This window comes from Ursus americanus, chromosome 31 (genome assembly GCF_024610735.1).
Source record: "Ursus americanus isolate L20-20 chromosome 31, mUrsAme1.1.p, whole genome shotgun sequence".
NCBI classification, from domain to species: Eukaryota; Metazoa; Chordata; class Mammalia; order Carnivora; family Ursidae; genus Ursus; species Ursus americanus.
Window position 1 is genome coordinate 32,281,240 of NC_142157.1, and position 22,696 is coordinate 32,303,935.

At 52.5% G+C, this 22,696-nt stretch overlaps 1 protein-coding gene across 2 annotated transcripts; it reads left to right on the forward strand.

The window, feature by feature from the left end:
- The first annotated feature begins 1,574 nt into the window (after positions 1-1,574).
- On the forward strand, positions 1,575-22,074 carry ASB13 (ankyrin repeat and SOCS box containing 13). 2 transcript variants are annotated; one of them, XM_045812904.2, is made up of 6 exons: positions 1,575-1,727; positions 9,368-9,555; positions 10,675-10,825; positions 13,492-13,626; positions 18,851-19,042; positions 20,200-22,074. In XM_045812904.2, exons 1-6 carry the CDS (start codon positions 1,685-1,687, stop codon positions 20,325-20,327), a joined length of 837 nt encoding a protein of 278 aa, XP_045668860.1. In that variant the 5' UTR covers positions 1,575-1,684; the 3' UTR covers positions 20,328-22,074. The 2 variants fall into 2 exon arrangements, with proteins under 2 accessions (XP_045668860.1, XP_045668859.1); XM_045812903.2 differs by having other exon boundaries at positions 1,602-1,727; positions 9,350-9,555.
- The last annotated feature ends 622 nt before the right edge of the window (positions 22,075-22,696 follow it).

The window sequence follows — 22,696 nt, forward strand, 5'->3', positions numbered from 1 at the left end:
TCGGAACACACGCAACATTTACCAAGTAAGTCTGAGGTCTTACGTGGGTGTGGTTCATGGCCCCCCGCCAAACAATTACAACTGTAATATCAAAGATTATCGATCACAGATCACCACAACAAATACAGTAAAAAATTAGAAATAGTGCAAAAATTACCAAAAAGTGACACCAAGACACAAAGTGAGCAAATGCTGTCAGAAAAATGGCACCGATAGGCTTGCTCGACACACAAACCTTCAATTTGTTAAAAAAAAAAAAATCTGCAAAGTGCAACAAAGTGAAATGCAATAAAAGGAAATTAACGCAAAAATAAATTACTAGTTAATATGTTCAGAACAACTTTATTTCAACTTGTAGGAAAATTAACTTACATCCTATACAAATTCCAGACTTAAAGACTTAAGAGCAGAACAGAACAATAATATACATGTTCTGGCTCTTTGTGGGGAAATACATTCTGACTGTTGGAGAAAGAGGGAACACTCTCAGAGTACATATTTCTGAATAGATAAAAACTTAAAATTTCTCTGCAATATTGAAATCAAGCAACAGAATGGAGAAAAATTTACAAAGTAAGCTAATTAGGAAATATCTGCTTTCTAATATATTTAAGAAATACATCCATGTCTCTATATAGACATAAATACATATATAAATATATGTGGTTTATAAATACATATGGTGTCTACAAATATACAGTCTATACTAAGATCTAGATGATGCTTTGTCAAGGAAGAAAAATCAAAGAAAATACGAACATGATACAAGGCATTGTTACAGGGAAAAACATAACATCCCACAGCAACTAGATTTTAAAAATGCACATTTAATACTGAGTGCAAGAAACTCGCAAGAAAAATGCAAGAGCCTAATTTTGTTGAACAAGTTGCAAGGAGGGTGCAAACACACGCTGCTAACAGGCTTGAAGTGTCATTTGCAGGTCTGGGGCTGGGACTCCCTAGGAGCTTTGGTCAGACAAGGTTCAAACTCCCGTTCGATGCAGTGCTTGCGGTCTGGACCCGAGGAAAAGACTCGAGTCCAGGGGAGGGATCAGCCCTTCTGCTCTCCACCCGTGTTTCCGCACTCCGTACGTCGTGCTATTTTTACTTTCCAGCCCAAACTAACTTCTATGCGTAGGCTCTGTACAGGTCAGGGTGGGAGAGAAATCTCGTGACGAGGCCACAAGGAACCTCGAGAAAGTTAAACCTTCCGAACCGTGCAACCAGCTTTGCAAAAGCAAAGCAAAGCACACCTCACTTATTCAGCGGCCCACCCGGACTTATCCGGAAACCCGTGCTTCCATCCTGCCGCGGGCCTGGCAAAGGCGCGTCTGCTTTGTCCTCACCAGACGAAAGGACTCGGGTGGAAAAAGCGGGGAGCGTGCCAGAGCCAGGAGGAAGCCCGTCTCTCGGCGCAAAGCGCAGAGCAGCTCCGCGCCGCCGCCCAGCCGGCAGCGCGACGCACGGCCCGGAGGTGCACCGGGGTGCGCTCTGCGCAGAGATCCACGACCGGGGCCGCGTCCCGGGCGCCCGGCCGCGGCGGAACTACAACTCCCGCGGCCCCTCGGGCGGCCGCGCCCCGCCCCCGTCGGGCCCGCCCAGCCCGCGGAGCTCCGCCCAGGTCGCGGGCGCCGGAGTTGCCTGGGTCTGCGGGCGACCGGTAGAGAGCGAGCGGGCGAGGGGCATGGAGCCCCGCGGGGCGGACGGCTGCTTCCTGGGCGACGTGGGTAGGTGCGGGCGCGGGTACGGGGAGTGCGGGCGCGGGGCGGGCCCGGAAGCACCGACAGCCGGGCTGCTCCCGGGCGGGACAGGTGCGTCTGAGGACACGCGCCCGGCGATCGTGACGCGCGCTGCCCCGAGGGCGCCGGCGGGGGAGTTTTGGTGGGCCGAGGTTGGCGGTTCCCGTTCGGGAGCAGCCTCGGTGATCCCCGAGCATCTCAGGCGCGCTCTGAGTCCAGCTCCTAGTGCCCGGCCAGCGCGTTGCAGAGCTGGTCATCGTCGTGACGCGTCAGTCGTGGGACTTCCCAACTGCAGACCCACCGGCGCACCGCGCACCTTGGGGACGGCGCGGGGAGAGGGTGGGCAGAGTCTGGGCCAAGCTCAGAGCACCCAAGAGGTGCTCTGTGAGAGCGTCCTGTCGCACTGTTATTAGCATCCTACAGGTACACCCAGTTGTGATAGAAGCCATCTGCTCCTGGAGGAGGAGATGCCCTTGCGACAGGTCACCCTGTGTTTAAAAAAAAAAGCCATCTCTGTTCTGCACTGAATCTTGCCTACCATTCAGGTTACGGAAGAGTAAAATGAATTCGAGGGCAAAGGGACATTCTCTGGGGAAGCAAACGTCTCTGCCTACGAAGTAATACTACAGCAGATGAAATGTGCCCAGAAAGCACTTTGAAACCCTGGAAGCAAAAAAAAAAAAAAAAAAAAAAAAAAAAAAGTCTAAAGTACCTTTACACTGGTAAAAACAGCAGTGCTAATAAACGTGGAAAGTCTTAAGAGTCAGTTTAGTGTAAGAGGAATTACAGTCCTAGCAAGGCATGTATTTTAATTGATCTTGCAAAACAGCCCCTTCAACAAGATCAAAGGCATTTAGTAAGCGTCTGGTTTTACTTGGCGTTCCACCCTAGGCAGGCACAAGACTTTGACCCCGCCAGTGTGATCTGTGTTTGGTTCAGTAAATAAGCGATGGACAGCTAACCAGGGCAGCCTAGACACAGCCGCACATTTTTGGTCATGTAGAAGCCTTAATAACAGAGCATCTACTTCTGAGCACTTTTTTTTGTTTTTGCATAGTTTAAAGAATCCTGAAGAGAAAAGCATAGTCCACTAATGGATTTATGGCTTCTGAGGTTCATGGATATTTTAGACTGTCATGGTTTTATTTCCTCCAAAAACTACGCCTGGACACTTTCATTCTCAACACTAATGAATCACCTCAATGTACTGAATCTGGAAGCCTGCTATCCCAGCAGAAGCAGAGGCCCATTGTAGGAATTGTAACCCATTTTAACTTTCTGATCTGAAATTCTAGATGCATAGTATACCTCAAAGCATTACGTTTTCCATTTTTTAATAGAACACCTCACAGAGGTAAAGATGGTACTTATTAAGGCCATATTGTAAGGCTCTGCAGAGAATTTAGGGCAAGTCGCCTCCGAAGTGACTCCAGTATTCATAACTTAGCAAACATAGTACAGCTTGTTACGGACTCAAGCGAAGTGTCCATTTGCAAAGTTGAAAAAGTGATCCCATGTTCAGGATCTATAGTCAAGAGCTGTACTCGAGAGGCTGGCAGAAGATGACAAAAGGGTACCTTAAGGATTTGGGGGCTCTAAGCCAGGTGAGCCAGTTTTTTTTTTTCAGTCATCCTTGGCCAAGAACTCCAAACACAGCTCACTACCGTCTCAGGTATTCAGAAGGTCAGATGGAGAGAGAAAGGAGACAGTCATTAAGAGCCTGGAGCTGCTAGGTTATGGGCCAGCACTAGCCACGCGCCCTGGGGCCGCTGCAGGACAGTCCTTATGTCTGATAATTTAGAGGGACAACTGAGTTCACAAGACTAGAAAGAAGCAAGGCTGAGGCTTAAGCCCAGGTGCATTTTTTCTGGGTTGCTTGCTTTATGCGAAAAGGCTCATTCCCATCAAATATATTTATCTCTAATCGACTTGTAAGGTTACTTGAATGCTTTTTCCTGAGCAGTAAGTCTCAAGAATGGGCTTAAAATATTCAGTAAGCTGTGTTGTAAACATATGTGTTCTCACCTAGGCTTTGTCGTTCCGTTTACAGAGCACAGGAAGAGCAGATTTAGTAGAATTCTTTAAGGGCCTTAGGATTTTTGAAATGTTCAGTGACTGTTGGCTTCAACTTAAAGTCTCCAGCTTCATTAACCCCGCATGAGAGAGCCCGACTGTCCCCAGAAGCCAGGCTTTGACTTCTCCTCTCTAGCTCTGAAAGTCCTAGATGATATATTCTTTCCATAGAAGGCCGTTTCATCCTCACTGATAATGTTTGGTGTAGGCACCTTCCTTAGTTTTCTCAGCTAGAGCCTCTGGACCACATGCTGCTTCACCTGGCACTTGTATCTTTTGGAGACCAGCCTCTGCTAGCTTCTGGTTTTTCTTCTTACAGCTTCCCCACCTCTCACCTTTCACAGAACTGAAGAGCGTTAGGGCCTCGCCCTAGATTGGGTTTTGGCCTAAGGCAATGTTGTGGCTGGTTTGATCTTCTGTCCAGACCACCTGAACTCATTCTCCGTATCAGCAGTAAGGCTGTTTCATTTTCTTATCATGCATGTGTTCACTGGAGCAGCACTTTTAATTTTTCTTGGAGAACTTTTTTTCTTTGCATTCACAACTTGGCTGTTAGGTGCTAGAGACCTAGCTTTCAGCCTGTCTTAGCCTTCCACATGCCTCCCTTACCGAGCTTAATCACTTCTAGTTGTTGTGTTTTTTTACATTTTTTAAAAAGATTTATTTTAGAGAGAGAGCCAGTGCACATGCATGAGTGAGGGGGAAGGGGAGAAGGAGAGAGAATCTCAAGCAGACGCCCTGCTGAGCGCAGAAGCGACGTGGGGCCCCATCTTGTGACCCTGAGATTGCGACCTGAGCTGAAATCAAGAGTCGGGCGGGGCGCTTAGCCAGCTAAGCCACCCAGGCGTCCCCATTTCTAGCTTTTGATTTAAAGCGAGAGATGTGGGACTCTTCCTTTCACTTGAACACACAGAAGCCATCGTGGGGTTATTAATTGGTCTTAATTTCAATGTGTGGTCTTAGGAAATAGGGGGCCTGACAAGAGGGAGATTGGGGAACAGCTGGTTGGTGAAGTCAGAACACACACATTTGTCAATCAAGTTCACCATCTCCTGTGGACATGGTCTGTGGCACCCAAAGCAGATAAATAGCATCAAAGGTTATTCATCACACATCACTACAACAAATGTAACCAAGTCTGAAATACTGCAGGAATTACCAAAATGCGACACAGTGAGGCAAACACTGTTGGAAAAATTGCAACACAGGATTGCCACAAGCCTTCAATTTGTAAAACAAAAACAAAAACAAAAAACAACGAATTATCTGGAAGTGCAAGTAATGGAAGACTCTCCCTGGCCTTCCTGAGCTGCGTCTCCCTTCCTGCTGCGAGATGGAGGGTCTCACCCCGCTTTCCTCTTTGTAGGGTTGCAACCCCTCCCTCTGCCGTGGGGTTTTGCTTCTTCCAGACTGATGTTACAGTGGTAGCCACTGTTCACTAGCCCCCAAGACAGGCGTGTCAGTGACTGGTAATTACTACCAGGGAGACAAACATCCTGACAGACCTTCCCGAGTTTCAGCTCTCCCTTTGCTCCCCACCCCACATGCGGTCAAGTCCCCATTTCACGGGGTCACAGGCTCTTTGGCTACTGGGCAAGACAGGGAGGCACCATGGGGGCGTGGAATAGTCCTAACAGACACCATTTTCTGAGCACTTTGTGCCAGGCCACACGCGACGTGCTTTTGCTTTACTTTAATTTACCTTTCACGAACCACCAGTGAATATATTATTCTCATCAGCCCAGTTTCGAGGTGGACAAACACTTTGTTGGGGGGGGAGGCGAGGTCCTGGCCCCCGCCCTTCCCTGCCCCACGGCCGTGGCGTGGGCTGTCGCGTGGTCGAGCTGGGGCCATCTGGGTAGACCGTCATCTACAGACAACTGAGAAGTGGCCCTTCTGCGGAGAGCAGTCCACCCCGCTTAGGGTCTGTGGAAGCGCTCTGGTAAGATCTGGGACTGACGGGTTGATTAGAAGGTTTTGTAGGGAAATGTAATACTAACATGTGCAATGTAATAAAAGGGAACTGCTATCATGAAGAGGTATGTGACGTGATCTTGTCTTTTGAAGTAGGGGCATGACAGTAGGGTAGGTCAGTATTCACGCAGCGTTGTCATTTAGGACTTTTTTTTTAAGCCTAGTGTCACTGTATCCTAGGGAACGGACACTGAGGAAACACAGCCGAAGCGTGTGCAGTCAGGTAGTTCACGGTCTCGGCTGGTTAGCGTGCTTTTGTCTGCACTTGGCCCAGACAGGAACCCTCCTTCCCACATAGTAGGGAGCCCAGTGGGCAGCGGAACCCCAGGCCCCCTGTGAGCCTGGACTCACCACCTTCAGGGCTCTGGCGCTCCGTCCCACCGTTCTTGCAGGCTCCATGCTCAGGCGAGCAGCCTCATGGCCCAGCACCTCTGCGTTCGTGTCCAGGCCGTATCCAGACGAAGAAGGGACAGGGTCTTCTCCTGGAAGTCCTTGGGAGAAAGGGGAGTTTTGAAGCTGTGAAACCATTCACAGGCTCTCCCTCCCTTCCTGGGAACTACAGTTGGGTCAGATATCCAACAGGAGCGAGGATGACCGTGATTAACTTAGATCACTCATCTGGGGAGGAAGGGGTGCTTCTGGGAACAATCTCTGTGGCCATCAGTCTTTTTCTACAGAGTGGCACATAGCCGGCAAACAGGTGGTGAGCACAGTCTGCTGGGCACAGGCAGGCAGGCCGTGGGGGCACAGACAAGACCCTAACCCAGTGTGGATGGGGGCGGAGGTGGGGCAAGTCCTCTGGGGAAAAACAGCCTTTGGATTGCAGTGTGGAAAGGTGCAAGTAGAATTTGTCCAGGGTGAGAAGAGGTAGGAGTGAGGGCAAGAGTTGGGGGGAGAGAGCGGCTTTATTCAGAGGGAGAAATATGGTCTAGACCAGTGGTTCTCAAAGCGTGGTCCCCAGACCAGCTGCATGAGCGTCATGTGGGAACCTGTTAGGGCTTCACCTTCTCACGCCCCACGGAGACCTACTGACTGGGACGCTGGGGTGGGCTCAGCAGTCTGTTCCCACAGGCCCTCCGCGTGATGCTGCTGGATGCGCCAGTGTGAGAGCCACTGGTTAAAGGTATGGGGAGGTCAGAGCGCCACCTCCCATGTACCTCATTTCTAGAGCCGAAGAGCAGTGACGGGAAGGGCTGAGCCAGTGTGTAAGAGAATTTTACTCCATGTGGCGGTCAGAGTAGTGCCTTTATTAATCAGAAATTCGTTGAATGTGTCCTTGGAGGTTGAATGCAAAAATAGTTATGGTTTGAGATAAATGACAATGAGGGTAATCTACCAAACTCATGAGATCTTCAGTAGTACTTAGAGGAAATTTATAGCTGTAAACATCTAGATTAAGAAGAAATAGCTCAAATCAATATCCTTCCCTCTTAAGACACTGGAAAGAGAAAACTAAAGCTAAAGAAGCAGAGGGAAGAAATAATAAAGATTAGACTGGGGGCGCCTGGGTGGTTCGCTGGGTTAAGCGTCTGCCTTCGGCTCAGGTCATGATCCCGGGGTCCTGGGATTGAGTCCCACCTCGGGCTCCTTGCTTAGCAGGGAGTCTGCTTCTCCCTTTCCCTCTGCTCCTCCCCCTGCTTCTGCTTTCTCTTGCTCTCTCTCCCGCTCCCTGTCAAATAAATAAATAAAATCTTTAAAAATAAATTAAGATTAGACAGGAAATCCATGAAATAGAGACTAGAAAAACAACATAGAAAAATCAACAAAACCAAAAGTTGGTTCTTAGGAAAGTTCAACAAAATTGACAAACCTGTAGGCTAAACTAATCAAAAAGAAGATGCAAATTACTAAAACTAAAGTCAAGAATGAAAGAGGGAACATTACTCTGACCCTTATAGAAATGAGGAGCATAAAGGGACACTTTGAACAGCGGTGTCTCAGCCTGCCGGGGCTGCTGTGACAAGATGCCACACACTGGGCGGCCTGAACCATGCATATTAATTTTCCCAAGCTCTGGAGGCTGGAAGTCCGAGATCGAGGGGTCAGCAGGGTTGGCTTCTCCCGAGGCTTCTCCTCCCCTTAGTTTACAGATGGCCACCTTCTCACTGTGTCCTCATGTGGCTTGCCTCTGTTCATGCACATTCCAGGCGTGCATCCTAATCTTTTTAAGATTTTATTAATTTGAGAGAGAGAGAGAGAGTGTGCATGAGCAGGGGGAGGGGCAGAGAGAGAGGGAGAAGGAGGCTGCCGGCTGAGCAAGGAGCCCGATGCGGGGCTCGATCCCAGGACCCCGAGATCATGACCTGAGCCGAAGGCAGACACTTAACCAACTCAACCAACTGAGCCACCCAGAGGCTCCTGTGTCCTAATCTCTTATCAAGACCCCAGTTAGATGGGATGAGGGCCCACTCCAGTGGCCTTACCTTAATTGCTTCTGAAAAGGTGTGGTCTCCAAATACAATCACATTCTGAGGTACTAGGGGTTAGGGCTTCAGTTATGAATTTTGGGGCACAGTTCAGTCCATAAATTTTAGGCCAACAGATTAGGTGATGTGCATGAAGTGGACAGATTCCTGTATAGACACAAACTACCAACTGACTAAAAATAGAAACTCTGAGAAGACCTATAACACGCGAAGAGATGGAATTAGTAATTGAAGCATGCAGCAGCAAAGGACAGCCCCGACCCAGAGGTCTTCACAGGTGAATTTGACCCAACGTTTAAAAATTCGATACCAATTCTTTGGAAACTCTTCCAAAAATCAGAAGAGAGAACAATTTCCCAACTCACTCTGTGAAGCGGGTGTTACCTTGATACTAAAACCAGACCAAAACATTAATCCTAAGACAGATGACTTACAGACACAAAAATCCTCTACACATGGGGCGCCTGGGTGGCACAGTGCTTAAGCGTCTGCCTTTGGCTGAGGGCGTGATCCCGGCGTTGTGGGATCGAGCCCCACATCAGGCTCTTCCGCTATGAGCCTGCTTCTTCCTCTCCCACTCCCCCTGCTTGTGTTCCCTCTCTCGCTGGCTGTCTCTATCTCTGTCGAATAAATAACTAAAATCTTTAAAAAAAAAAAATCCTCTACACACTAGCAAATCAAAGGTGCCATCCCGTAAGGAAATGCCATGACCAAGCGGGTTTATCCCGGAAGTGCATCGTTGGTTTAACATCTGAAAGTCAGTCAATGTGATATATTTCCACACAATTCAGGAGAGCTGCCATGATCGTTGCAATAGACACAGAAGTATTTAACAAAAATCCAACACCATCTTGTGATTTTAAAAAACCTCAGCTAGAAGGGGAGGTGAGCTTCCTCCATCTGGTAAAGGCCACCTGCGGAAAAACTCACAGCTGATATCCGACCTGATGTGATGGTAGCTGAAACCAAGAGTCAGACGCTCAATCGACTGGGCCACCCAGGCCCCATCAGCCAGGGATTTTGAGGAGTGTTTGGACCAACTCCATGATCACACATAGTGTCTTGGGTTTCATAAGAGTCCGTGGGATCGAATGGGGTTCTCTGGACCTGGACGGCAGCGGCACGGTCCGGCGCTAGGTCTGCTCTCCTTTGCAGGTTTCTGGGTGGAGCGCACCCCCGTGCACGAGGCCGCCCAGCGCGGGGAGACCCTGCAGCTGCAGCGGCTGATCGAGAGCGGCGCGTGTGTCAACCAGGTCACGGTGGACTCCATCACGCCCCTGCACGCGGCCAGTCTGCAGGGCCAGGCGCAGTGTGTGCAGCTGCTGTTGGCTGCTGGGGCCCAGGTGAGTGGCCCTGCAGGACGGACCCCCGAGACGGAAAGGGACGGCACCTGCTTCCGAGAACATAGGGAGGGAGGGGAAGGAAATACGAGGCCTGGGATTAGCGTGATGGGCAAAAGCACGGAAAGTAGAGAAACCCCTGGAGGGGGAGGAGGAAGCCCGAGTGGGCTGCAGTGGACGCCGACACGGGAGCCGCCTCTAGGTCAGCTGCACACCGAGGACCAGCGTGGTCATGGCTCAGCTCTCCGGAGGGCGCTGGGGGCCAGAGAGAAGGCAGTTGTAGCGAGGGAGAGGCAGGGGGAGTGCTCTGCAGGGGGCAGGAGCAGGCCTGCACATCGCAGGGCCGAAGAGCTGCTGCTTGAGTCTGGGAGCAGGATTCTGGTCTCTGAGATGACGGAGTGGGACGCTGGTAAAGCAGCTCTCGCTGGAAGGTGGAGGTGGGGGCGGCACAGAACCCAGAATTCTGGTTGGTTTTCCCTGGTATAAATACTCCCACCAGGGCAGACTGGGAGCCCCCCGTGGTTTCTGGCTGGCAGAGCGGCTGCGGGGAGCTGGGAGGACTGGCCTGACACCCTAAGCCGCTGGAACACAGGCTCCAGTGTCCAGTGCCTGGTTCACACTGCACCGCCGACTCTGAGGCCGGCCCCGAGGAACCGGAGCACCGTTTAGCGTGTCCCCGAATAGCAGCTGAATTCAAGGCAGAATCTGCCAGCTTGCAGAGTGGCCTTTTTCCTTCCCCGTCGTGTTGCGGCTAGAGGCACACATGAAGCTTCAGGCACTCCTAGCTGAAGTTCAGACTCGCTCTCCTACCCTGTCTCCCTCAGCTTGCAGTCTGGGTGTGTGTGGGGTGGGGGGCAGGTGGCAAGAGTGAAGCAGAGTTGAGCCTGTCCTGGGAGAAGAGCCCCGAAGAGGACGCCTCCCGCACCTGGCAGGCTAACAGGCACTCCCAACCCCCGTTCCTTTGTCCTTGAACGCCCTTGCCTGGCGCAGCACGCTGGGAAACTGGTGCTTCTAAGAAGGGCCTTTGCAAAGATGACTGTGCATCAGGGGGAGAGAGCGGGTCACGTGGGTACCCCCCCCACCCCGACGCTCGCCCTGACACTCGTTTCTTCTTCCCACAAGGTGGATGCCCGCAACATTGACGGCAGCACGCCCCTGTGCGATGCCTGTGCCTCAGGCAGCATCGAGTGCGTGAAGCTCTTGCTCTCCTATGGGGCCAAGGTCAACCCACCCCTGTACACCGCATCCCCGCTGCACGAGGCCTGCATGAGCGGTGAGTCCACACAGGAAGCAGTGTAGACGGGAAGCCATGGGCTAGCTAAGGAGCGCTCCCAGTCTGCTTCTGGCTCTTGGTCACCGGGCTGTGAGAGCCTCAGCTTTCCCTCCTGAAGATGGCTTTCACCCGGGAGTAGGGGCCATGGTTCTAGGACTGGATTCCGTTTCTTAGCGGTGTCGTCCAGTGCCTTTCACATGTTAAAACTGGAAGTCCCTCCACCCTGCCGTGGCTGGCTTAGTCTTCCCCGCCCTTTGCCCTGTGGCTCCCTGTTCTAGTGGGGAGAGGGGACCCAACATATGCCCGAGGACAGGTGCTCTCAGGGAGAAGGGGGCTCATCCTGGAGGCTCGGAACAGATGGGCTTTCAACTGCCCTGCAAGAATGGATAGGTTTCAGATGGTGGGAGGGTAAGAGGAAGGCCACTCCATGCACAGAGAAAGTGACTCCTCCAGGCTCACTGGACCCGAAGTTCCCAGTGGAGGGGCAACAGAGAAGACTGGAAATTTAGGGCAAGCCCGGCAGGTGAGAAATTGTTAAATGACAGACGAAGGAGTTTGGATTCTACTCTTTTGAGCAAAGGTTGCAGGCTTGTGGCCAATACTTTGATTGGCCAGCACCGTGCTCGTCTGTGTTGTGTTGTGTGGGGGTGTGTGGGGGGGTGCACGCTCTTCCATGGCTCCTCTCAGAGCCGCTGTTCTCTGCTGCCTCCCACCCCACTTCCCAGTGAGGTCATCTTTTGTCACCCGGACCTAGTCCTGAGACCACACCACTGCCGTCGAGGTCAAACGAACATTGTACAGTCCCAAAGACACTTTATGAAACCCAGGACACTACATATGATCCTGTAATTGGTCCAGACACTCCTCAAAATCCTTGGGGGTCCCCACGGCCAGAGGGTGGAGGCCAGAGACTTCGGCATGGCCTGTAAGGGGTTGGTGGCCTGGGCCTCGCTCAGGAGCTCTCCGAGCCCTCTCCCACCGCTGCCCCACACAGACCTGCTCTCCAGTCCCGCCTGTACCTGCTCAGTGCCCCCCCCATTTCACACCTGCGTGTCTCTGCATGTGTTCTTCTCGGCCTGAGACCCCCACCTGTGCAGAATGGACTGGGACAGGAGCAATCTCTTGTTTAGATAGTACGTACTCGGCCCTGTTACATACATTCCCTGGGTGCTCTCTCTGGGCCGATAAGTGTCTGAATTTTCTCAGGTCATTGATTTGTCATTCCATGTGGAGGGCAGTAAGGACACCTTTTTAAATTTATGTCCTGCTCTTAGGCCGATGGGGAGGGGAGGGAAGGGCTTTTCATGTATCTGCTTAATTGCCTTAAACTCAGAATAATCCTTATGCTAAAGCAGCATAGTTTGGGGTGGTGTCGTCTGCTGCTTTTCAGTAGAGGAGTGAAGGGGTAGGGGTGTCCTGATGTGGAGAGAGGAGCTGGGGCCATGGCAGTGATCTAAGTGCAAAGCCCTTAGAGCCCAAGTGGGTGGATTCATGTAGAAGGCTTTGGGGGGAAGATCAGCAGGATTTAGTATGAGGGAGAGCAGAGCACAGGGTCAACACAACTCAGGAGTGATGCCAATGACAGAGACGGATTGGCCAGGAACAGAGGCCCCCAGGGAGGGGAGGGAGAGGACTGTGCTGTGGTCAGGACCCCAAGAGCGTGGCCAGCAGAGGGCTGGAGGTGAAAACTTGGTAGCTACCAACGATGAAGCATGATTAAGGGAGGAGAGAGGATGCTGCCTAGGACAGAATAAACCTCTCCACTCAAACCGAGCTGGAGATACAAGGGAAGAGGCAGGAAAAGCCAGGGAGAAGGGCAGGGGAGCTCCAAGGTAAGGAGGCTCAGGGAAGTTCATCTGGGAGCCTCGGACTCGGGCTGCCAACAGCTTTAGAAGATCACCTCCAGAGATAATGCTAAGTGAAATAAGTCAAGCAGAGAAAGACAACTATCATATGATTTCTCTCATCTATGGAACATAAGAAGCTGGAAGATCGTAGGGGAAGGAAGGGATAAAGAAAGGGGGGGTAATCAGAAGGGGGAATGAAACATGAGAGACTATGGACTCTGAGAAACAAACTGAGGGCCTCAGAGGGGAGGGGGGTGGGGGAATGGGATAGGCCGGTGATGGGTAGTAAGGAGGGCACGTATTGCATGGTGCACTGGGTGTTGTACACAACTAATGAATCATCGAGCCTTACATCGGAAACCGGGGATGTACTGTATAGTGACTAACATAATATAATAAAAAACCATTAAAAAAAAAAAAAAAAAAGATCACCTCCAGGCTTGGTGTTCCTGACACAGCTTGGGAGACAGCCTGGAGGCGGGGAGCACGGTCCTTCCCACTGAGGAGCAGAACCCGGCTGTTCAGAGGTGGTATTCCCAGACCGTTTGCCCTCCCCTGAGAGGGTCAGCTGTGCCCTCTCTCCCCCTCCGCTCCCAGGCAGGATCGGAAACCCTGCAGGCTCAGAAGGGACAACCTTCTTTGGCTCCCTGGGGCCACACAGAATTGTGAACGGGGTTTGGTTGGGCCGCAGCTCTGGGTCCCCTTCCTCCCCCTGCAGCCGGGCACGGGGCTTACCTGTTCAGCCGCCACTCTCTCCGCCTTGTTGCAAATGCATACATTCATGCACGCTGCTTCTCCTCCTTTCCCACGGGTTTGAAGGAAGTTCTGAATGCGTGAGGCTGCTTATTGACCTTGGGGCCAACCTAGAAGCTCATGACTGCCATTTTGGGACCCCTCTTCACGTTGCCTGTGCCCGGGAGCATCTGGACTGCGTCAAAGTGCTGCTTAATGCAGGTAGGTCTGCGTTTTGGGCTCAGGGCGGGTGTGTTGTGTTTAAACCTGCTGTGCCCCGTGCAAGTGCGTTGGTCTTTACACCTGTGCGGCTCAGTGCAGGTGTGTCCTGCTTCTCCCTGCGGCTCAGGGCAGGTGTGCTGGTGTTCGTACCCGCGTGGCTCGGTGCAGGTGTTTTGTTGACCTGCACCGAGCGCTGGCCGCAAGCTGGGCATTGGAATCGGACAGACCAGCTTTGAAGCGGGCTCTCCCACTCGCCAGCTGAGACCTTGGGCCTCGGTTTCTCTATCTATAAAACTGGAGAAAATAAACCCCATTTTGCAGGGTGGTTGGAAGGACTTGTGATCACATTTCTGCAGGACCCGATGCTCGATGAATGCTGGTCGCTATTTTTAGTGGCCACGGGGACCATCACAAAACCCACCTAATGAGTTTGCAGCTAAATCAGAAAGAGGTGGAGATCCGTGGGAGAGGAGCCGGTAGCGCGTTTGAAATGCAGGTCCTTGTCGGGTGTTCCAAAGTGGCTCAGGGTAGGGAGGTTCCCAGGCAAAAACCAAAAAACAAAATGAAACACAGCCCAGTCAAGTGAAGGTTGAATTCAGGACCCATCTACCACGGCAGTTTTAAAACGTAGCCAAAGTGGGTGTTGGCAGGGAGTTTTCATTATGAACCCAGTGTAAATATTTTGTTGGAAAATTTTAGCTCAGCCATTCCGGGTGCAACTTAGGATAAAACCAGAACTGGTCAGGAATAGAAAGCTGACGCGCTGTCTCCGGACGACGGTCACTCGTGCTTCAATTATATGTGCGTTTCTACTGGGGGGTCTTGCTTTCGTGAACCACTTTTACATGTTTTCAGCGAAGAAGATTCGTTTGTGTCAGGTTAGCCATTGGGGTGGTTTTCTTTTTCACACAACGATTAAACATCTAGATGAGAAGTCGTCCTAGGCCTTCCAGGCAATCGCTCGGCTTTTCGGTTAACCAGGGGTTCTGTAGCTGCCGTGACCGCTGAGCTGAAAAGGCAGGATTTTGGTAACAACCGTCCCCAGAGCACCTGCTGTCCATGTGCTCAGGACACCTGGTGCCCTTTTTTCTTTGGTTCCTTTAGTGGTGTCTCAGGGGAAAAGGATCGAGTCAGGGGCTTGAACGCCAGCATCCCTCTGCGTTAATTAGGACTTTATGGAACCGATTACTCTTGTAAGTAACGGGGAACCAACTGCAGGGGCTGAGGGGACGTCTTGGTCCAGGTGACCGAAAGGATCAGAAGGAGGCAGGTGTCAGGGTCACTTTGCCCTGAGGGTGGGCGGCACGGTCCGGGAATCTTGTAGGTCCGCTGTCCACCCCGCTTGCTTGATCCCATGCCTGGCATGCCTTACGGGCTGAAAATGGCTGCGTCAGGGTTGGGCTCAAATGCAAACACTTTTCTTCCCCGAGACTTCAGGTAGTTTTCTTGTAAGAGAGAGAAACCGCTTCTCCAGCTGTCTCCTGCACACTTCCCCTTCTGTCCCAGGGGCCCAGATTGGGTCCTGGGTCCGAACCTAGTCCAGCCCCTTTGCGCAATCTTGGCCATATTCTGATTGGCTCAGGCCCAGGTTATTTGAACCAATTTCTGGGGGTGGATGGAGAGGGATTAAGCAATCAGGGCCCATTCCCAGGGCTGGAGGCCAGGCCATCCCCCAACCCTAGCAGCCACCTCTCCCCCCCCCCGTCCCCCCCCCCCCCCCCCGTTGCAAGGTGTGGGCTCACTGGGGTGGGCTGGGCAGAGTGGGAAGGCAACCGGGGGCTTTCCATACACCTGGAGGACGGAATGAGGGATAGAATAGAGTCCCCAGGGAAAGGCTCCCCCATGCACCTGTGGTGACCACCACTGCCTGACCGGCCCCTCTGGATTTGACTGCTACTGTAGACCTGAGGGTTGCCTTTGACAGCTCCTCCTTCCTAGATCGCAGGGATTCTTTCCAAAGAAATCGTCTTCAGCTATGGGAAACCTCAAACATACAGAAAGTAGAGAGAAGAGGGCAGCATATGGGCTCTTCTGAAAGTAGTGATTCTTCACGCGGTGGGGGTGGGTCACAGCCCCCTTGGAAAATCCTCTGGAAGCCTAGGACCATGTTTCTGGAAAACAGGTGCCCTTGGGCCCCCTGCGTGGAGCCCAGCAGGTGGCAACCCCCGGGTCAGCATGGAGGCTGCAGGTCTACTCCAAGCCAAGTCCCCTAGCCTCAGGTGGTGTGGCAGAGGAGGGGGCTGGAGGTGGTGTGGCAGAGGAGGGGGCTGGAGCTGGTGAAGGTCACGTTGTCCTGGCAAGGTCACAGTGACCATAACCCTGCAGGAAACCTTGAACTCTGCAGGAAGTGCTCAGAGGAGCGGGGGGAGGGTGCTGGGTGCACCTCTCAGCCACGGACACCACACTGCTGGGGCCTCCATGTCCCAGGTCATGCGGGCTTCTTGGCGCGTGTGGCCATCCCTGGTCTTCGCGTGCTTAAGGCTTTAGTCTGAGTCCACTTTGATCCTGTTGCGCTTCCAAACCAGACTTTGACCCCTGTTTCCCTGAAGCAAGAGGTTGAGGATTTTTAATGCCCAGATGCCTTCAGTTGTTGTACCTGTTTCCTCTCTCTCTCTCCCTTGCTCTCCCCCTCTCTCTCCCTTCCCTCTCTCCTTCACTCCCTCTCTCCTTCACTCCCTCTGTCCCTCCCTCTCCCTCTTTCCTCCCTGCATCTCTTCCTTCCCCTCCCCCATCCCCTTCTCTCCCTCCCATCCCCCCCCCAGTTCAAGGCACATTATCATCGTCAGTCCCCACAAAGTCCGTACTTCTCCCCGCTTCCTTCTTTCCTCTGTCCTTGCCCCCCAGCCCCCCCCCATTTTAATGTGTGTGTGTGTTTTGTAAGATACACGGGGGTGTGTGTGTGAGGCATGTATCTGTAATTGACAGACTGCGCTGTGTTACAGACTTTGCCCTCTCTGCTGTTTTCTGCCCTGCATTTTCAACCCTCCAGCCTCATGTACTCTGTGTGCCCAGGTCTGTGGTTGTGGTTCCCGCAGCTGCAGCGCATGCCAGTGTCCCCTCCTGATCTCCCGTCTGTGTCACACCCAGTCCAAGGGAGCCTAGAGCACAGCCTAAGAACAGCCCGTTTTGTACCTCGGGATGCCACCTCGTGGAGTCCCCCTGCCCTGTACCCTGAGAAGCCCTAGTGAACGGGATGGAAGGGGGTATGAGTGTGAGAGCTATTCCTACCCCGAGTTTTCTCCTTGACCGCCCGTCCCCTTCTGTCTTGCTAAATAGAGACAGTCTCTTTCCTTCCCGCTTGGCCAGATCATTGCCACAGTCAATGACCTGCGAAACCGCTCCGCACTTGATTCCGTACACTTGACAGTTTATTTTTCGTTACCAGTTTGCGTCTAGCGTTCACACTCCTGCTTTGACTGCAGCTGTGGAGTTCTTTCGTCTTCTAGGCGGCTATTGGAAGAGCACCCCCCATGTGGTGGTTCCATGGGGGGCGCCGTTCTTCTCTTTACCGTGTTGCCTTTTTTGCAGCGCATATCTGCTGGATTAAACACTTGGGTAACGTCGCCTTCTTCCTGAGGGATTTTTTCCCTGACCTCACTTGGGAGTTTTGGCTGCGAGCGGTGGAGAGCACGTGTCTGCACTTGCGTTATCTTGTCGGGGTGCTTGCTGTGTTCTTAGGATCAGGCAGTGACCGCTGTTACCGACACAGTTCTCAGGTTCTACTAGGACATTAAACCTGTTTTAAGTCACGGGTTCCTGGGTGGCCCAGTTGGTTAAGCATCTGACTTTGGCTCAGGTCATGATCCCGGGGTCCTGGGATGGAGCCCCCTGTTGGGCTCAGATGGGAGGCTGCTTGTCCCTTTCTCCCTCCCCCAACTCGTGTGGGCTCGTGCTCTCTCTGCCTCAAATAAATAAGTAAAATCTTAAAAAAAAAAAACCCTTTTAAGTCAGAAACCAGAATTTCTAAATATTTTTGAGCAGTGGAACAGGAAATCTAATAGCCTTACAGCCCTTATTTCCTCTAAATGTATCATGACATGGAGATATGTTGGTGATCTGATTTCTTTTAACCTCACTGTGCTGATATTTTTTGACTGATTTGAGTCTGTTTTGGGGGGGGTAACTTCACTAACGCTGAGCAATTTTCTTGGCTTAAGGTACTTCTCTCCTATCCCCTTTCTCTTATAACCTCCTTATCCATTAGGAGCAGACTTCAAAGAAGTTGGTATTTTCTTTAAAAAAAAAATCGTGAGGGTCCAGGAGATCCCCTTGCACAGAATTGGTGATGGCTGTGCCCTGTGAATGATGTTTTACACAAATCCTATTTTTATCAAAATCTTTATTTTTTATTGCATCTAAAAATATCATAATTAGCTACTATTTGTTTGCCTCATTTTGAATGTCTGCTGTTTTTTTAAAAGATTTTATTTATTTATTTGTGAGAGGGAGAGAGAGAGAGCGCGCGCACCGCGCGTGCACGAGCATGAGCCGGGGGAGGGGCAGAGGGAGAAGCAGGCTTCCCGCTGAGCAGGGAGCCCGATGTGGGACTCCATCCCAGGACCCTGGGATCATGACCTGAGCTGAAGGCAGACGCGTAACTGACTGAGCCCCCCAGACGCCCCTCTGAGTGTCTGCTATGATCCCGAAAACAGGTGGGCGGCAGAGCTGAATTCACAAGTAAGACACCTCATGTCTTACCCAAACTGTGGAGGAAGTTTGGGGAACGTGACCGGTGTTCCCTTTGAGCTTCTCTTTTGTGAATCAGCATTTACATGTAAGGACCGTTCTTCATTCCTGCAGCAGAGCTTTCTAGAGCCTCCGCCCGGCGCTGAGTGAGCGGGAGCAGGAGAGCTTCGTTCAGCAGCTCGCCTGAGCTCTCAGAGCCTCAGGACCCGGGACAGCCTGGGTGGGCTCTTAGAACTGCCTCTGAACTCACGGGGAAGTTCCCTGTTTTATTTTTCTTCTTTTTGGTTCCGTTTCCAGTTACATTACTTTCCTACAGCGACCTGTCTGTAGCTCTCTTACCATCAGGGAAAACAGTACTTACTTACTGCTTTGGGATCTTGAGAAAAGGTTCTGAAAAGGCTGCAGCAGAGTCTTGACTGGCCTTCCTGGCTGGGGCGTTGCTTGTATACACCGTGCTGGGCGGGAGAGTCCCAGCCGACGTCTCGTCGGCTCCCCGTCCTCTCCTTGGTGACCCTTGCTCTCCACTCCGGGCCTGCAGGGGCCAATGTGAACGCGGCGAAGCTTCACGAGACCGCCCTGCACCACGCGGCCAAGGTGAAGAACGTGGACCTCATCGAGATGCTCGTTGAGTTCGGAGGCAACATCTACGCGCGGGACAACCGGGGGAAGAAGCCGTCCGACTACACCTGGAGCAGCAGCGCGCCCGCCAAGTGCCTGGAGTTCTACGAAAGTGAGGCCGCGCCGTCCTTGTCGCTCGAGTGTGCTTGCGTGGTTTAGCTTTGCACAAGCTCGCTTGCAGGAGCTGCTCTGACGGTCTGTCCAATCATGCACGAGTCCCCGTGAGCCACCCCCAGCCTTCCGGAGACAAGGGACGGATGGCCGGGGGCCAGACTTCTTTGGGTACAGATTTTTAAATGAGTTTACACAGCCTTCCAACCACAGGAGTTTTGCAGACACCTCTCGGTTGGGGGAAAAGAACCCCAACTTACTCAAATGTTTGCCGGCCCCACCCAACAGCATCCATGTGAACTTAGAGGCAGGCACCATCCCAAACTGTCAAACATTTCCTGCAGGGTATTTCTTTTCCTGCATCCAAATTATTTGGGGGATGAAGTAACAGAGGAAGATGAATTTCTCTAGGATTTCTTTTTTTTTTTCCTCTCAAAGATTTTTTTTTATTTCATAAATCTTCATCAGTTGAGAACACTGTGTTTGGCTAAGTTATATTTTTATCGAGCAGATGTTTGCAGCTTACGTCGGTTTTTAAAACCTCAAATTGTAAAAGCTGACGCTGCTCTGCAGCTGCTCGTGAGCCTCGGCGGCCGGGGGCCCCCGGGGACCGTCCATCCTTGGCCCTGGTTTGCTCGCCCCTCCGAGCCATGGCTGCCGGCTTCACCTTTCGCCCCGAGGTCCTGACCCTCAGGACTAGGACGCGGGCTCGCGGGCTGTGTCTGCCAGAGCTGTTCCGTGGTGTGTGTGCTCCCCGGGTCCCCTTGTGCCCCGCGGCCCGCGGCGGTGAGAGCACCTGCCCGGCACTGGCCCTCGCCCTGTCCCTCATCTCTCTGGAGGTTTGAGAAACAAGCCCGCTAGCCACAGAGTAGTCCTTTGCTGACAAGTCTGTGTGCCAAGTTATAACATTACGGAAAAGGAAAAAGAAAAAACAACTCCCCAGAACCCCACAGTGGATGTCACCCAAATTCCATTTCCTGATCTTCTTCCCTGGTCCGTGGCTGTCCTTGCTGGTAGCCTTCCGGAGAAGGCCTGCAGGCCACGTCCGAGCTCCAGGGAGAGGCAAGCGTTTCCAGGTCCACCCTGGTATTTGCTAAGTTGGAGGGTGTTGTGCTCCTTCCTTCAGCTGACCGCATGATTCCTGTTCCCTTTTTTCAGAAACACCTCTGACCCTGTCGCAGCTCTGCAGGGTGAGCTTGAGGAGGGCCACTGGCGTCAGAGGACTGGAGAAAATCACGAAGTTGAACATCCCTCCCCGGCTCATCGATTACCTTTCCTACAACTGAGCCGCAGGCCCCGGGAGGCAGGAGCAGGGGGGGGGCACCCTGGCTGCCGGCCTCGATGAGCCCAGCGGCGGGACCACAGGGACCTGCGTTGTCTGCAGCCGCCCGACGGCTAGAGAAAGAACAGCGTTCCCCGAGTCCCTGCCTGCTGGCCTGTTCTGTCTGCTCTGCACACCCTGGAGGATAGTTCCGAGGCCCTGGGAAGGCCCTGCCTCAGCTTCCGCAGGGGGCACGGCCCTGTGCTGGCTCTCCTGGAATTTCGCTCTCACTGTGCCTGGTCCCAGCCATCCAGCGTCCTCCTTTCACTGACCTTCCTCAGAGGGACTGTCGGGAAGGACTCCTCTGGGAGCACAGGGGAAGGCCAGGCGGGCTGGGGGTCCAGGGCCCTGATGCCCGGGAGGCCGGGGCAACTGGCACCATCTCTGAGTCCTTTGGCACTAGGGTGGCCCTGGGTGTCCGAAGGGAGGAGCCTGTGCTGCAGAGGTCGGGTCCTCACCACGTGGCCCCGGTCAGCTGCTTTGATGACATCCTGCTACTTGGACGCTTTTTTCTGGAGCTGTGGTTGGCACTTTGCAAGGCCCAGACTCTGCCCAGGTAGACCTGTCACTCAGGGGGCTTTGCACGGGTCTTGGTCGGGGAAGCCTCAGGTTACTTATTCCCACACCCAGCACAGTGTTTCTTAGGAGCTTTGCAGCCCTCAGCTCTTAACAAGTTTGTCGGGGAGAAAATCTTTTAGAGCGTACGTAGCCTGCAGCACTTGGGTTTGGTTGACGAGTCTGCAAGAGCGCAGATAACAGAGGTGCGTCCGTGCGTACTGTATTCCCCAGTAGTTGTTTCCAGCGGGAAGGACTGTTAGGACACCCTTTAGGGATGTTTGCTCACCTGTTTCTGCAGTTGCCAGATTCTCTTCCTACCCTACAGTTTGCTCTCTCCTCGAAGCTCCGAAATTGGGAGGAGAGGGAGGTTGCCGGGCCCCGTACTAACCGCCACTGACTCGCGCGTTCTGCAGATACTTATGGAACACCGATGATGTTTTAGGAGTTGTCCGAGTGCGTCGAGCTGTGTAGGAATCCGACTCACTACCCGAGGTGGGGAGAGAAAACGTGTTCCGGTCTGTTCCGTGGTAATAGAAACGGCGAATTCTACAGTCTCGGCCACGAGGTGAAGTCTTCGGTAGTATATTGACATTGCATTTGTGTCAGATTCTCTATCCTAATTTAGAAACACAAACAAAAACCAGGCAGTTAAGCGAGAGGACGTCTGCACAGTTAGCTCCGGTGCATTTGGTTTCTGAGGGCATGGGGAAGGCACACCGCCGGGAGTGTGTGGGAGTGTGTGGGACAGAGTGAGCCTGGACCGGGGAAGCCAGCGGCAATGCACGACTGGGGGTGGCTCTTCTCCCCGACTTTACTTGGTGGGGCCTCAGATCTGGGGAGAGTTTCACGGTGGCTGCCACGGGCATTTTCTGTCTCGAAGATGACATTGATGCCATTGTCACGGTGGTGCCTCGTTGAGTGCTGAGACCGGGTCGCTCCCGTTCCGGTACCATGTGAGATCCGAGCTCGGGGTAAATGGGTATTTTTGCTGTACTAACAACAGCAACAACAAAGTCACTGGGTTCTGCCCATCCTTCTGTGAAACAGAAACCGGCCTCTAGCCACGAACGCTGACACGCTTCCCCCTGTGGAGCACTGAGTGCAGAATCGGTCCCCACACTCACCGCTCAATAAAAATGGTTTCACAGAGCCCATCCTGACGTTCACGTGGCCCTTTTGTTGGGAGCAGACACACTGATGGGGCCCTGCCCGACTCCCAGATTCCCGTCTTCCTGACTCTCTGTCTCCTAGTGCTGATGTCGGTGACTGAGAATTTAGGGTCTCTTGTAGCTTTTCTCCCCTCGGCCTTATTGAGATGTCATCGACATGGATCCCACTGGTACCCTGGGTAGGGGGGTGACCGAAGACACGTTTCTCCGCTCCTCTGAGCCCGGATCTTCCCAGCCGCAGTGGAGGGAGGAAAGGTCAGACCCTGGTCGTTAAAAGGACGTTGATGCCCAAGTCCTGAATCTTACGAGTGAGAACATGAGGCCCCGATAGCCTGTGTTTTCATGAGGCTGAAGTCAGGTGATTAAAAGATACCTCGACAAGTACAAAGTGCTCCCCCAACATGAGAGTTAGGTGGGTTTGTGTGTACTGCGGCTTTATTGATGTTTGTAGAGCTTACGGCTGTGTAAATGATTCTCTCCTGCCTTTGGGACCGTCCCACTTATTTCAGGAGAAACAGATCAGAAGACCTCTCCGTCGGCATTTTCAAACTCGGCGGGTCAGGAGACATTTGCAGCACAGAAAACAAATGACTAGTAATGAAAATAT

Coding starts and splice junctions, on each gene's coding strand:
- ASB13 (XM_045812903.2), top strand. CDS start 1,685: ATGGAGCCCCGCGGGGCGGACGGCTGCTTCCTGGGCGACGTGG. Junction 9,556..10,674: donor TGTTGGCTGCTGGGGCCCAG/GTGAGTGGCCCT, acceptor TCTTCCCACAAG/GTGGATGCCCGCAACATTGA. Junction 19,043..20,199: donor GTGCCTGGAGTTCTACGAAA/GTGAGGCCGCGC, acceptor CCCTTTTTTCAG/AAACACCTCTGACCCTGTCG.